General features: G+C 41.9%; 1 protein-coding gene across 1 annotated transcript; it reads left to right on the forward strand.

Annotated features, from left to right (window-relative positions):
* Positions 5,403 to 6,178, forward strand: LOC109831063. The gene is made up of 3 exons (XM_020398401.1): positions 5,403 to 5,454; positions 5,506 to 5,581; positions 5,662 to 6,178. The coding sequence occupies exons 1-3, from the start codon at positions 5,403 to 5,405 to the stop codon at positions 6,176 to 6,178; spliced, it is 645 nt and encodes a 214-aa protein (XP_020253990.1).

The following is a 13,830-nucleotide window of genomic DNA, read 5'->3' on the forward strand; positions in this document are numbered from 1 at the left end:
CCCCATTCCTCTTGGGACGACGACGTCTCTCACCACACACTTCTCTTGGTGTACAAGTGTATTACAATGTGTATCTCACGATGAAGGCACAAATACAATGTTTGTTCTCTAATACAAGATGAGAACTAAGTGTAAGATCATTCTTAAGGTTACACTCACCACAACCCCAAATATACAATATGTGAAAATAGTTAAGCTCAATGGTTATGTGTGCAAATAATGAGAAAATCAAATATAAACTCAATTAAATCTAACAAATATAAATATAACAATTAAAGCATAAACACGCTAGAGATATGAGTTTAGAAACACTTCTCTAATCACAAGAGAGATGGATAGGAAGATTGAAAGCCTAAACTAAAATTGATCTCTGCTTCTTGTAAAAACAATCTTCACAAAACTAATTTTATAAACAAACACTTAAAACAAACTAAAACTCTTTTTAAACTTGCTTTAAAACTTTTTTCTTGGTTCAGAAGTAAAATGGTATATGGTATATATAAGATGAAGAAACAAAGCTCAAAACCCAAGTGAAATCCAACAAAATGACAAAAAAACAAAAACTGGAAAAATAGCCGTTACAGGCCATCAGTCGACGTACGGTTTTCATCAGTCGACTAATGAGCTGACCGTTGTAGGTATTTTTCAGCTCATCAGTCGACTGATGACCTTTATCAGTTGACTGATAGATCATCAGTCGACTGGCCAGTCAACCAAAACGAAACAAAAACTTTTGATAACTATAGGCACATTCATCAGTCGACTAATCGATCGACTGATTTCATCAGTCGACTGACCAGTCGACTGATAACAAGTATACAGTCTGTTTAGTGAAGAAACCTGATTTTCAAACTGCCTTTAAAAATAGTAAACAAATTCTAAAAATGTAACAACCGGGATTTTTGATACATATTTAAATAAATTTTCTAGTATTTAAAAAATTAAATTTTATTTTATTAATATTTTTCCAAATTTTTTGTAATTTTTGAGTTTTCAAAATAAATAAATAAATAAATAGAATAGAATATATAGTCTTGTATTTATTAGTTCTGCTAAATATTAATTTATAGTTTAGTGAAATTTTTATATAATTATTTTGGTCACTGATATTATTAGTGACCTTGTTATTATTGATGTAAACCTGAGCATAGTATAGTAGTATATAAATATAAATAAAAAGATATTTGATTGTTAATAATTTATTAATATGATTGAGAATATTATGTAAGATTTTTGAATTTTTTCCATCTCTTAATTTTCTCCCATTTGAAATCTTTCCATAACCACTCTCAATTAATTCCTAATCCCTTCCAAATCAATTTCTAATCACCATTTAAACTCGTTCCTTTTTAAATTCCGTAATTTTCTCTCTCTCCTACTTTTCTCCCCCTCACGTCATCTCTCTCCTCTCCCACACACTCTCCCCAAGAATCAGAACCCCATCTCCTTCTCCTCTCTCGTTCACGAAACTCGACCCCATCACCACCGCAACCCAACTCCTTGCCTCTCGCCGCGTCGCTTCCTACCACAGCGCTGCGTCCTCCACCGTCTTAAACCCCCTCATCCATTCGATACCCCACGACTGCGTCGCTTAGAGGCTCGCCCGAACTTCCCGCTCCCCGCCGAGAGCCTCCCCATCGTCGGCTCCTCCGCTTCCTCTCCCTCAGAGCCGACCGCCCGAACCCTCTCCCCTTCGCAACCTAACTCCGTCCCCTTTGAAACTAGCGCTGCCTCCCCTCCAGTTCGCCTCCATCGAACCCCGACCAGCCCAACGCCTGCAAGCCGTTCGAACCCGGATCGCCAAATCCGCACGCTACTGAGCTCTTCGGGCCCTGATCTCCGCCCCTCATTCTGTCCATCAGCCACCGTCGTCTCACGCCGAGTCGCTCCCGCGAACTCCAAATGCCGTGTCATCGGACACCGCCGTAGCACGACGAACTCCACCAGCTTATCCCGACGTGGATCTGCTCTATGCTGCCCCTGTTCGATCGCCCACAATCGACGACAGCAGCCGTCTCGCCCACTCCTCTGTCGCTGCCCGAGTCGTCGCCGTCAGCCCTGAGCCGCCAGATTCCGCTCTCACGTCGGATCTGATCTTGCACGTCGACGTCGACCCGTTCGACGAATACACCGATGCAAGATCTCACGGTCACCTTGTTCTTAATTAATGGTTAATATCGTGTTATTATGATGATTAGATATATATAAATTATTTGTGGTAATATTGTAGTTAGTATGATGATTACATATAGTTAAATTATTATTGTGGTTAATACGTATTTTTGAATATCTGCGTGGAATGATGATTGCGAGCACACCGTGGAAATTAGTTTAATAATGTTGTTAATTGTATTTTTAAGAATTGCGGACATGAAATGACAAGTCAGGTGTTAAAATTAGAATTTATGAAATTTTATCGAAAATAAATTAATTAAGGGAAATTTATAAAATAGAAAAATATTACTTTTCATGTAGAAAGGAAGTATTGTATTATATTATATAAATATTTTAATTTTAAATTAGTTATAATGAGAAATAGTTTAAAGAATAATTTTTGGAAAAAGAATATTATTTATGATAGTATGACTGATTGTCGTAGAGCATGACATTTCATGTGCAAAACGACATTGGTTTCTAGTTTTCTTTTTACCGCATTATTATATTAGAGAATGCGTAAGTACGGATAATTTGTATGAGAAGTTCAGACATCCTAGTGGTAAAATAATAATGAAGCCCCCTCATGTATTACATTCATGCTGTAGTATTTTTGTTTATGCATTTCATGTTCATTACAATTCTCATTTCTGCTTCATAAACCTGCGTAATCATGTTTAATATGCCTTACTATATTCATGATCTGTTGATGTGTTGAGAACCTTAGTAGTTCATGACTTAGTGGCCTTGTGCGTCATGAACAAACCTAGTAACACGTGTGAGTGTTGACTGAGTTTAGGTGGTGAACCCAAGTTTAATAAGGATTATGATTGTTGAATTAGAGAATACAAGAGAGTTGGGATGGGGAGGTCCTTGTTCATGTGATCGGATATAGCTATATATATATCTTCCAGGCTTGTCCCATGATCCAATGTAGCTTGGGGTTAGTTTGTTGGGTTAAAGTGAAGCCATTGTAGTCACTTTGGTTCGTGAATTGGTTATTCACCCGAGTTTAACTTGAGTTCGAACCAGGTTGAAATCGGATTGTGTGTAGCCCTCTGACCGATCCAGTATAGCGGCGTATTGGGTACACGTAGGGGATTTGTGAATAGTCAGATATCTGCTGATATGAGTGATGACTTTGTGTGAGAATTGACCAGTGACTTTTTATAGGATGGATTAGTCGTAGGAATTAGATTACCAGTTGGCTTGAGTACTTCAGTTCATTCTGATAGTAGCAAATGTTCACTTAAATTGCTAGAATTATAGAATCATGTTCCATCATTATTATTGTCATAGCATGGGTCGTTAGACCGTTTTATCTGTACATGTGAGATCTTGTCGTGTGCCATGCACGCTGACGTACACCTGTTTTCTCTGGTGTGCATCATACTTAGGAGACGGACATGTCCAGCTTGACGTTGAAGTAGAGCCAGTGTATGCCGAGCCGGAGTATCCTTCCGATGGAGTGGAAGAACAAACCGAAGCCTAGACGTGTTTTCTTTTCTGTAGTAGCTGATGAACATTAGAACTCGTTATCTTTTTATCTTTAGTTAATGTCGGATTTTCGTATTTTTGACAGTACTTTCTTTTATTATGGATTATGTATTTTTATTTCTATCTGGACCTATTTTGTAATAAGGGTATGTTTGACCCATATTTTATGCCTGGGATGATTTATTATGGATGATATGTTATTTCTTATTCTGGATTGTCTTTCTATTCATGCTAATTGTGATCGGGGACCTGTGATTGAGATTTATGTATTTGACGCTTAGCGTATTGGATTGAGAAGAAAAGAAAAAAATATATGATGATAATATTTCTTCTCAATCTAATACGTCGCGAACTTGTTCACATTCTGATTCCCTGGTATTTTGGGAAACGGGGCGTGACAGGTTTTAGTGGTGGCCCATGCAGGTCCCGGACCCGAGTCCTCATTAGTAAGAATATAATAAACAATTTTGATACATATCATATTTCATCTGTAAGACTATAACTAAGTTCTTATACTATTATCTTAATAACTATGTTTTAGCTCCTATATTCTAATATATTGTTTTGATTTTAACCCTAGTTCTTTGATCCTCGTTTTTCTCCAGAACCATGGTGGGTACTCATGATTTTAGTAACCCGTCTAGTAGCAGTACCCCGCAGCCCAAAGTGGATCCAAACCAACTTCTGGCAATGATTCAGGGATTGGTCACCAATCAGCAGCACCTGGATGGACAACTACACAGAGAGCCTCAACACCAGCCTCCCCCTCGCGTAGAGTCTGGAGTTAGAGAGTTTCGATATATGCGACCTCCTTCCTTTTCCGGTGCTGAGGGACCTTTAGCAGCAGAGGAGTTTCTCAAGGTCACTGAGACTATTCTCACGATGACCCATATTCCCCATGCTGAATGGGTGGACCTCATGGATATTCAGCTCACCGACACCGCTCGGATATGATGGGCAGCTGAGAAGACTCATCTGGAGAGGCCCATCCTGTGGGAGATGTTCACCGAATGCTTCAACATGAAATATTTTTCTCAGTTAACTCGGGATGAACTCCTATGAAGATTTGTTGAGCTCAAGCAAGGAGGGCGAACAGTTGATGAGTACGAGGCCAAGTTTTTTTCTTTGAGCCGATATACTCCCTACTTGGTTACAGACCCTACGATTAGGAGGCATCAGTTTCAGAAGGGTCTGGACAAGAATATTAGGATGGCTCTGGCAGGTTGAGCTTCGGCGACCCATGATACGGTATTAGATGCAGCACGCGAGATTGAGAGCGTGCATAAGGAACCTGAGGACTCACATGTGATTCAGAGCAGGACACTAGTAGCTTCGGCCCGGAATGTCGAGCGTCCCCTTCCGAGGCAGCAGCAGCAGGCCCCGCAGAGGCAGCAACATTCTCAGCGTCAACCATTCCCTTAGAATCACCCTTATCAGCGCCCTGGAGTGCAGACTCGCGGCCAACCATCGGTGAAGTGTACTCATTGTGGCTACACTGGGCACACCCAGCAGGAGTGCCGCAGGCGTCTTCATCTGCGCTACACCTGTGGATCCCCCGATCATGTCAGTTGGAACTGTCCGCAGTGCAGCATGCCAGTTTACCACCACCTCCAGTTAGGGCAGCTCTCCTAGCACCATCTCGACCAGCTCCGGCAGCACCACCTCAGCATAGATCTTATCCTCGAGCAGGGCCACTTCCCCCACAGCAGCATGTATATCAGGAAGCGCACAGGCAGTAACCTCGATGACAGATGTTCATGATGTCAGTCTTAGAAGCTGAGGCGAACGATCAAGTTATCACTGGTAAGAATGGATAATTCTAAGTTTTATTTGCATATGAACTTCTTTAATTAGCATTACTTGATAATATCATGGTAGGATTGTTTATGAGCACTAAGTTAGTTGCGTTATATCCTCCTAAACAGGCAAGGTTCTTGTTTCTTTTGTTCCTGCTTTATCGCTCTTTGATTCTGGAGCCTCCAATTGTTTCTTGTCTTGTTGATTTGCGAGTGTCCATTCTCTTCCTATAACTCCTTTGACTACGGGATGGAATATCAACACTGGCAGTGGTGTCTTAGTAGCATCCAGTGGTTATGAAGCATGCCCTGTGGTTAGCTGCGGGAGGGAACTCTTTGCAGACTTTCTGGTGATTGATTTGCCGAGCTTTGATGTAGTATTTAGGCTGGATTGGTTGGGGTCATTCTTTTCCACCATTGATTGTTACCGTCAGAGCGTAGTATTGGAGATACCAGATCACCCGAGATTTGAGTTCACTAGTGATAGCACATCGGTCGGACCTGTGGAGTTCAGAGCTAGACCGAAGAAGGCGACGTTAGCTGCAATGCAAGTGGAATCTGAGAAGCTAGTTATAGTTCGGGAATTTGAAGATGTGTTTCCCGACGATATTTACGGATTGCCACCAGATCGAGCGATTGAGTTTTCCATAGATTTGAAGCCTGGAATTACGTCGATCTCCAAGACCCCTTATCGCATGCCTCCGATAGAGTTGGTTGAGCTTCAAACCTAGTTGGATGATCTTTTGCAGAGAGGGTTGATATTAGGGGTGAGCACGGTTCGGTTCGGGTCGGTTTTTACCAAAATTTGAATAACCGAACCGAACCACCTACAATTCAAAACTGAACCGAACCATTGCAAATCGGTTCGGTGCGGTTCGGTTCGGTTTGTTCGGTTCTAACTTCATTAAGTATAACTTTACTTCAATTTATCTTTTATATATTCTTATTACCCTATGCCAGCATGTATTTATTTTTAACTTCACTTCAATTTATTATTCTTGCTCATGTATGATGTATGTATACTGTTTTTAAGTGAAGTAACTTGTCCTTTTGGATTAAATACCAGACTCTGACGTTGTAATTTTTTAGTAACGGACTTGCTTTGTCTTTGTGCAGCAAGCTTTGACTTTGGTCTTTGTGGAGACAAAAAAGGAGCTGACTCATTAGAACATTGGTTATGTATGAATTAATTCCCTGCAACTGCTATTCATGGTGATCGAACACAGCAGTAAACCCACAAATCAAAGGCACAAATATATTCGGTTGGTTTGGGTCGGGTCGGTTTGAAAAATTGTCAACCCGCCCCGAACCGCCTTACTCATAAAACCGCTTTTTTCGGGTCGGTTCGGGTCGGTTCGGTCGGTTTTTTCGGTTTGAACCGAACCGTGCTCACCCCTAGTTGATATGACCTAGTGTATCGGCCTGGGGAGCACCTGTGTTGCTTGTGGGGAAGAAGGATGGATCCAAGCGGATGTGCATCGACTACTGGGAGTTGAATACGGTGACAGTGAAGAATAAGTATCCACTTCCCCGTATTAATAATATCTTCGATCAATTAGGAGGATCGAGAGTATTTTCTAAGATGGATTTGCGGAGCGGGTAACCAGGTAAAGGTTAAGGATTCTGATGTCCCCAAGACTGCATTCCGAACGAGATATGGACATTATGAATTCTTAGTGATGCCGTTTGGTGTGACTAATGTGCCGGCGACATTCATGAACCAGATGAATCTGGTATTCTATGATGTGCTGGACAAGTTTGTGGAAGTCTTTATTGATGATATCTTGGTGTACTCTAAGAGTGAGGCAGAGCATGCAGTTTTTGCGGTACGTATTGAAGACCTTGAGAGAGCATCGACTATTTGCCAAGTATAGTAAGTGCCAGTTCTGGCTAGATCGTATAGCGTTTCTGGGACACATGGTGTCAGGAGATGGCATATCAGTGGATCCGGAGAAGGTATCTGCAGTGAAGGATTGGCCTACCCCTAAGTCGGTGTCTGATATTAAGAGCTTCCTGGGATTAGCTGGTTACTATCGTCGCTTCATCAGAGATTTTTTGAAGATTTCGGAGCCAATAGCATGACTTACGAGGAAAGATATTAAGTTTGTCTGGTCCGACGTTTGTGAGCAGGCGTTTGAGGAGTTAAAGTCTCGACTGATATCGGCCCCGGTCTTGATGATACCAAATAGGAGTGTGAACTTTGAAGTGTTTTGCGACGCATTAGGTAGAGGATTGGGATGCGTTCTTCAGTAAGATGGTCATGTGGTAGCATATGCTTTTCATCAGTTGAAGAAGCATGAGCATAATTATCCTACCCACGACTTGGAGTTGGTAGCTGTGATTTTTGCCCTTAAGCTTTGGAGGCATTATCTATTGGGAGAGCAAGTGAAGGTGTTCACTGACCACAAGAGCTTGAAGTACATATTTACTCAGAAGGAGCTACACATGAGGCAACGCCGATGGTTAGAGCTGATGGCGGATTACGACATTAACCTTCAGTATCACCCTGGCAAGGTCAATGTGGTACCAGATGCTTTGAGTCGTTTGCCGGCAATCATGACCCTCACAGCTCAATGGAGACTTTAGCAGGAAGTGAGGAATATGAGTATAGAAGTTCTTCTTCCAGGAGTCACCGCTTCTTTGATGAATCTTCAGATTCAATCAACACTGGTCGAGCGAATCAAGGCAGCTCAAGCAGGTGACCCATTTCTTCATAAGTGTAGAGAGTTAGCAGCGGCTGGACTTTGATCGGAATTTGTTGTTCATGAGGACGGATCCTTACGATTTGGGAGTCGTATCTGCGTACCAAGAGGAGATATTCGAGAGGAGATATTGCGGGAAGTTCATAGTTCACCATATTCTATTCACCCTGGAGGTACGAAGATGTATAAGGATCCGAAGCTGAATTTTTGGTGGTGTGGTATGAAGAGAGATGTGGCTCGTAGTGTGGCTAAGTGCCTTGTATGTCAGTAGGTAAAGGCAGAGCATTGACGCATCTCAGGTCTTTTGCAGCCGTTGCCTATTCCGAAATGGAAGTGGCAGCATATCACCATGGACTTTGTCACTGGCTTACCTCGGAGCACTAGACAAAATGATGCTATTTGGGTGATCATAGATTGATTAACCAAATCGGCTCACTTCATTCCTTTCCGAGTGGGATAGTCGACATAGCATCTTGCTCAGAGATACATGGAGGTAAAACATTTATCTCTATATATTTCAATGCGTTCCTTTCCCAAGAGTATTAGTAAATCACTTGTACTGCAGGAGATCGTACGATTGCACGGAGTTCCAGTGTGCATCGTTTCGGATCGTGATACCCGATTTACCTCAGAGTTCTGGAAGAGTTGCAGGCGAGTCTTGGGACCAGTCTCAGTTTCAGCACAGCTTATCATCCCCAGACCGATGGCCAGTCAGAGAGGACCATTCAGATTTTGGAGGATATGCTTAGAGCTTGTATGCTTGACTTTCAAGGGTCATGGGAGGATCATCTACATTTGGTGGAGTTTGCATACAACAATAGGTTCCAGCCTAGCAATGGGATGGCCCCTTTTGTAGCATTGTATGGGAGGAAGTGCCGCTCTCCTTTGAGTTGGGACGATGTGGGTGAGCGAGAGATTTTTGGACCAGAGTTGATTGACAAATCAGTTGATGCAGTCATGATTATTCAGGAGCGACTTCGCATAGCACAGGACATATTCAAACATTGGGCAGACGCGAAGCGCCAGCATTTGGAGTTTCAACCAGGAAATCATGTGTTCCTGAAGATTTCCTCCAACTGAGGCACCATTCGCTTTGGAAGGCGTGGGAAGTTGAGTCCGTGATATGTGGGACCTTTCGACGTATTAGAGAGAGTGGGAGAAGTGGCGTACCGACTTGCATTACCACCTGCTCTGGCTGGAGTGCATAACGTATTCCACATTTCTCAGTTGCGGAAATACGTCGGAGATCCGAGTCATGTTGTAGATTTCTCGGAGATTGAGGTGTGATCTGATTTGACATACGAGAAGCAGCCTGTGGCGATTTTGGACCGAAAGGAGAAGACCCTCCGGAACAAGACCGTCTCGCTTGTTCGTGTGATGTGGCACCCAGATTCTCCTGGAGGGTTGACTTGGGAAACTAAGTTTGAGATGCGACAGTGATACCCTCATTTATTTCCTGAATCTTAGCTGTCATGTCTTGTATCTTATTTGAAAAGCCTTGTATGACCTTTTCTTATTTATGGATATGCAATAGATCATGAACCTTATATGAGTTGAAGTGAATCTATCTTTATATTTCGTCCTTGATATTTTTTAAAATAAATAAATAAATAAATAAATAGAATATATAGTCTTGTATTTATTAGTTCTGCTAAATATTAATTTATTGTAACGGCCCGTCCCGGAATCCTGAAGTCGGTACGCTATTAGATCTGATGGACTGGCCTCACAAACCACCACATGTCTTTTCAGCACGTTTTGTCCTCACTCACGCGCTCCCTGAAAAACTTCCCAGGGGGTCACCCATCCTAGAATTTCTCCAGGCCAAGCACGCTTAACTTTCGAGTTTCTAAGAGTTGGGTTCCCGAAAAGAAGATGCGTCTTGGTGATATGAGTATTCCAATCAAATCTATCAATACTAATCACATCACCCTCTCAAGGGTTAGTGTATTACAAACTCCCCCACTTAAACTCGCAACGTCCTCGTTGCGCCAAATCATATCATTCAAGACCGTATCATCCGTGTGAGATTCTAGAGGTGGCTCCTACGGCCTCAAGAGGTGGCTCCCGCCCTCTCGACGTAGCACTTTGAGCCGCATAGCACTTAGCTCTCATAATTCCGGTTGGCTTTGCTCTGATACCATTTGTAACGCCTCGTCCCGGAATCCCGAAGTCGGTACGCTATTAGATCTGATGGACTGACCTCACAAACCACCACATGTCTTTTCAGCACGTTTTGTCCTCACTCACGCGCTCCCTGGAAAACTTCCCAGGGGATCACTCATCCTAGAATTTCTCCAGGCCAAGCACGCTTAACTTTGGAGTTTCTAAGAGTTAGGTTCCCGAAAAGAAGATGCATCTTGGTGGTATGAGTATTCCAATCAAATCTATCAATACTAATCACATCACCCTCTCAAGGGTTAGTGTATTACATTTATAGTTTAGTGAAATTTTTATATAATTATTTTGGTCACTGATATTATTAATGACCTTATTATTATTGATGTAAACCTAAGCATAGTACCATAGTATATAAATATAAATAAAAATATATTTGATTGTTAATAATTTATTAATATGATTCAGAATATTATGTAAGATTTTCGAAATTTTTTCCATCTCTTAATTTTCTCCCATTTGAATTCTTTCCATAACCACTCCCAATCAATTCCTAATCCCTTCCAAATCAATTTCTAATCACCGTTTAAACTCATTTCTTTTTAAATTCCCTAATTTTCTCTCTCTCTCCTACTTTTCTCCCCCTCACGTCATCTCTCTCCTCTCCCACACACTCTCCCCAAGAATCAGAACCCCATCTCCTCCTCCTCTCTCGTTCACGAAACTCGACCCCATCACCACCGCAACCCAACTCCGCCCTCTCTGTCGCAGTTCGCGCTTCTACTCCGCAAAGTCCTCCCGGACCTCCACCCAACGCTCTGCACTCATCCTTGAACCCGCAACGACCTGCCCAACACCGCTACCGATCTCGTCGGACTTTGTCCACCCCGGCCAAGCACCTCCCCGCTCGGCTCCCTCCTCTCCCCCTGCCTCAGTAGAAAACCCGATCCGCTATAACTCGAACACCTCTCTCCCTGCCTTATAATCGGCCAACCCATTACTCCCCCGCCCTGAATACCGCTACTCCCTCACTTGTTAGCCCCCAGTCCGCCTCTATCAAAACTCCCGCGACCGACCTTCCCTCAAAGTTAGAGCCTAGAACCTTAGACCCGAAAAACGCACCTTATAGCTTGCCCGCCAAACCCGTTCAAATCTCGCGTCCGCGAAGATATACAACCCAGATCCTGCCGCTCACCGCCTTTTTTCTAATCAAACTCTCTGATAGTTTAGAATTATCTTAAAATATTTGTGATTCTCGAGTAAGATCCCACTGCTAGGTCACGGATGCTCGACTCGCACGTGGCCCTGATCTCCACGCCTCTGATGCGTGATTTTCCTCACGCAGTCAATCGTGAGCCGTCACCGAACTAGTTCCCGCTCCCCAAGCTCGCGACGCTCCGTGAATCCTTCCTTCGACTGATTTAGCCTTATGTAAAACTGGAGCACGACAGCGTCCGTAGCGCCGACGGAACTTAAAAGAACCCGCTCTAGAATCCGAAACGCGGATACTGTCTCCAAACACCCATGTTATCGTAATACGCCCCTTCCGTCGACGACCAGCAGGGGCCCCTGCCGCCCTTCGGACCGTCCTCCTGTCGCGTCGAAGCCGTCGCCTTTGGGTGGCGCAAGCATACCAAGAGAGGCCTCAGACTGGCTAATAATTCCGCTTTCATTTTCCACTCTCGGATGCTGATCTTCAAGGCACGGGACGTCGACCCGTTCGACGAATACACCGAGGCAAGCTCTTGCGGTCAACTTGTTCTTAATTATTGGTTAATATCGTGTTATTATGATGATTAAATATAGATAAATTATTTTGTGGTAATATTGTAGTTAGTATGATGATTACATATAGTTAAATTATTATTGTGGTTAATACGTATTTTTGAATATCTGCGTGGAATGATGATTGCGAGCGCACCGTGAAAATTAGTTTAATAATATTGTTAATTGTATTTTTAAGAATTGTAGACATGAAATGACAAGTCAGGTGTTAAAATTAGAATTTACAAAATTTTATCAAAAAGAAATTAATTAAGGAAAATTTATAAAATAGAAAAATATTACTTTTCATGCAGAAAGGAATTATTGTATTATATTATATAAATATTTTTATTTTAAATTAGTTATAATGAGAAATAGTTTAAAGAATAATTTTTGGAAAAAGAATATTATTTATGATAGTATGACTGATTGTCGTAGAGCGCTACATTTCATGTGCAAAACGATATCGGTTTCTAGTTTTCTTTTTACTGCATTATTATATTAGAGAATGCGTAAGTACGGATAATTTGTATGAGAAGTTCGGACATCCGAGTGGTAAGATAATAATGAAGCCCCCTCATGTATTACATTCATGCTGTAGTATTTTTGTTTATGCATTTCATGTTCATTACAATTCTCATTTCTGCTTCATAAACCTACGTAATCATGTTTAATATGCCTTACTATATTCATGATCTGTTGATGTGTTGAGAACCTTAGTAGTTCATGACTTAGTTGCATTGTGCGTCATGAACAGACCTAGTGACACGTGTGAGTGTTGACTGAGTTTAGGTAGTGAACCCGAGTTTAATAAGGATTATGATTGTTGAATTAGAGAATACAAGAGAGTTGAGATGGGGAGGTCCTTGTTCATGTGATCAGATATAGCTGTTGATGTATCTTCCAGGCTCACCCCATGATCCAGTGTAGCTTGAGGTTAGTTTGTTGGGTCAAGTGAAGCCACTGTAGTCACTTTGGTCCGTGAATTAGTTATTCACCCGAGTTTAACTTGAGTTCAAACCAGGTTGAAATCAGATTGCGTGTAGCCCTCTGACCGATCCAGTATAGCGGCGTATTGGGTACACGTAGGGGATTTGTGAATAGTCAGATAGCCCTCTGACCGATCCAGTATAGCGGCGTATTGGGTACACGTAGGGGATTTGTGAATAGTCAGATATCCGCTGATATGAGTGATGACTTTGTGTGAGAATTGACCAGTGACTTGTTATAGGATGGATTAGTCGTAGGAATTAGATTACCAGTTGGCTTGAGTACTTCAGTTCATTCTGATAGTAGCTAATGTTCACTTAAATTGCTAGAATTACAGAATCATGTTCCATCATTATTATTGTCATAGCATGGGTCGTTAGACCGTTTTATCTGTACATGTGAGATCTTACCGTGTGCCATGCACGCTGACGTACACATGTTTTCTCTGGTGTGCGTCAGACTTAGGAGACGGACATGTCTAGCTTGACGTTGAAGCAGAGCCAGTGTATGCTGAGCTGGAGTATCCTTCCGATGGAGTGGAAGAACAAATCGAAGCCTAGACGTGTTTTCTTTTCTGTAGTAGCTGATGAACATTAGAACTCGTTATCTTTTTATTCTTTAGTTAATGTTGGATTTTCGTATTTTTGATAGTACTTTCTTTTATTATGGATTATGTATTTTTATTTCTATCTGGACCTGCTTTGTAATAAGGGTATGTTTAACCCATATTTTATGTCTGGGATGATTTTATCATGGATGATATGTTATTTCTTATTCTGGATTGTCTTTCTATTCATGCTATTGTGATC

Source organism: Asparagus officinalis, chromosome 2 (assembly GCF_001876935.1).
Source record: "Asparagus officinalis chromosome 2, Aspof.V1, whole genome shotgun sequence".
NCBI lineage: Eukaryota > Viridiplantae > Streptophyta > Magnoliopsida > Asparagales > Asparagaceae > Asparagus > Asparagus officinalis.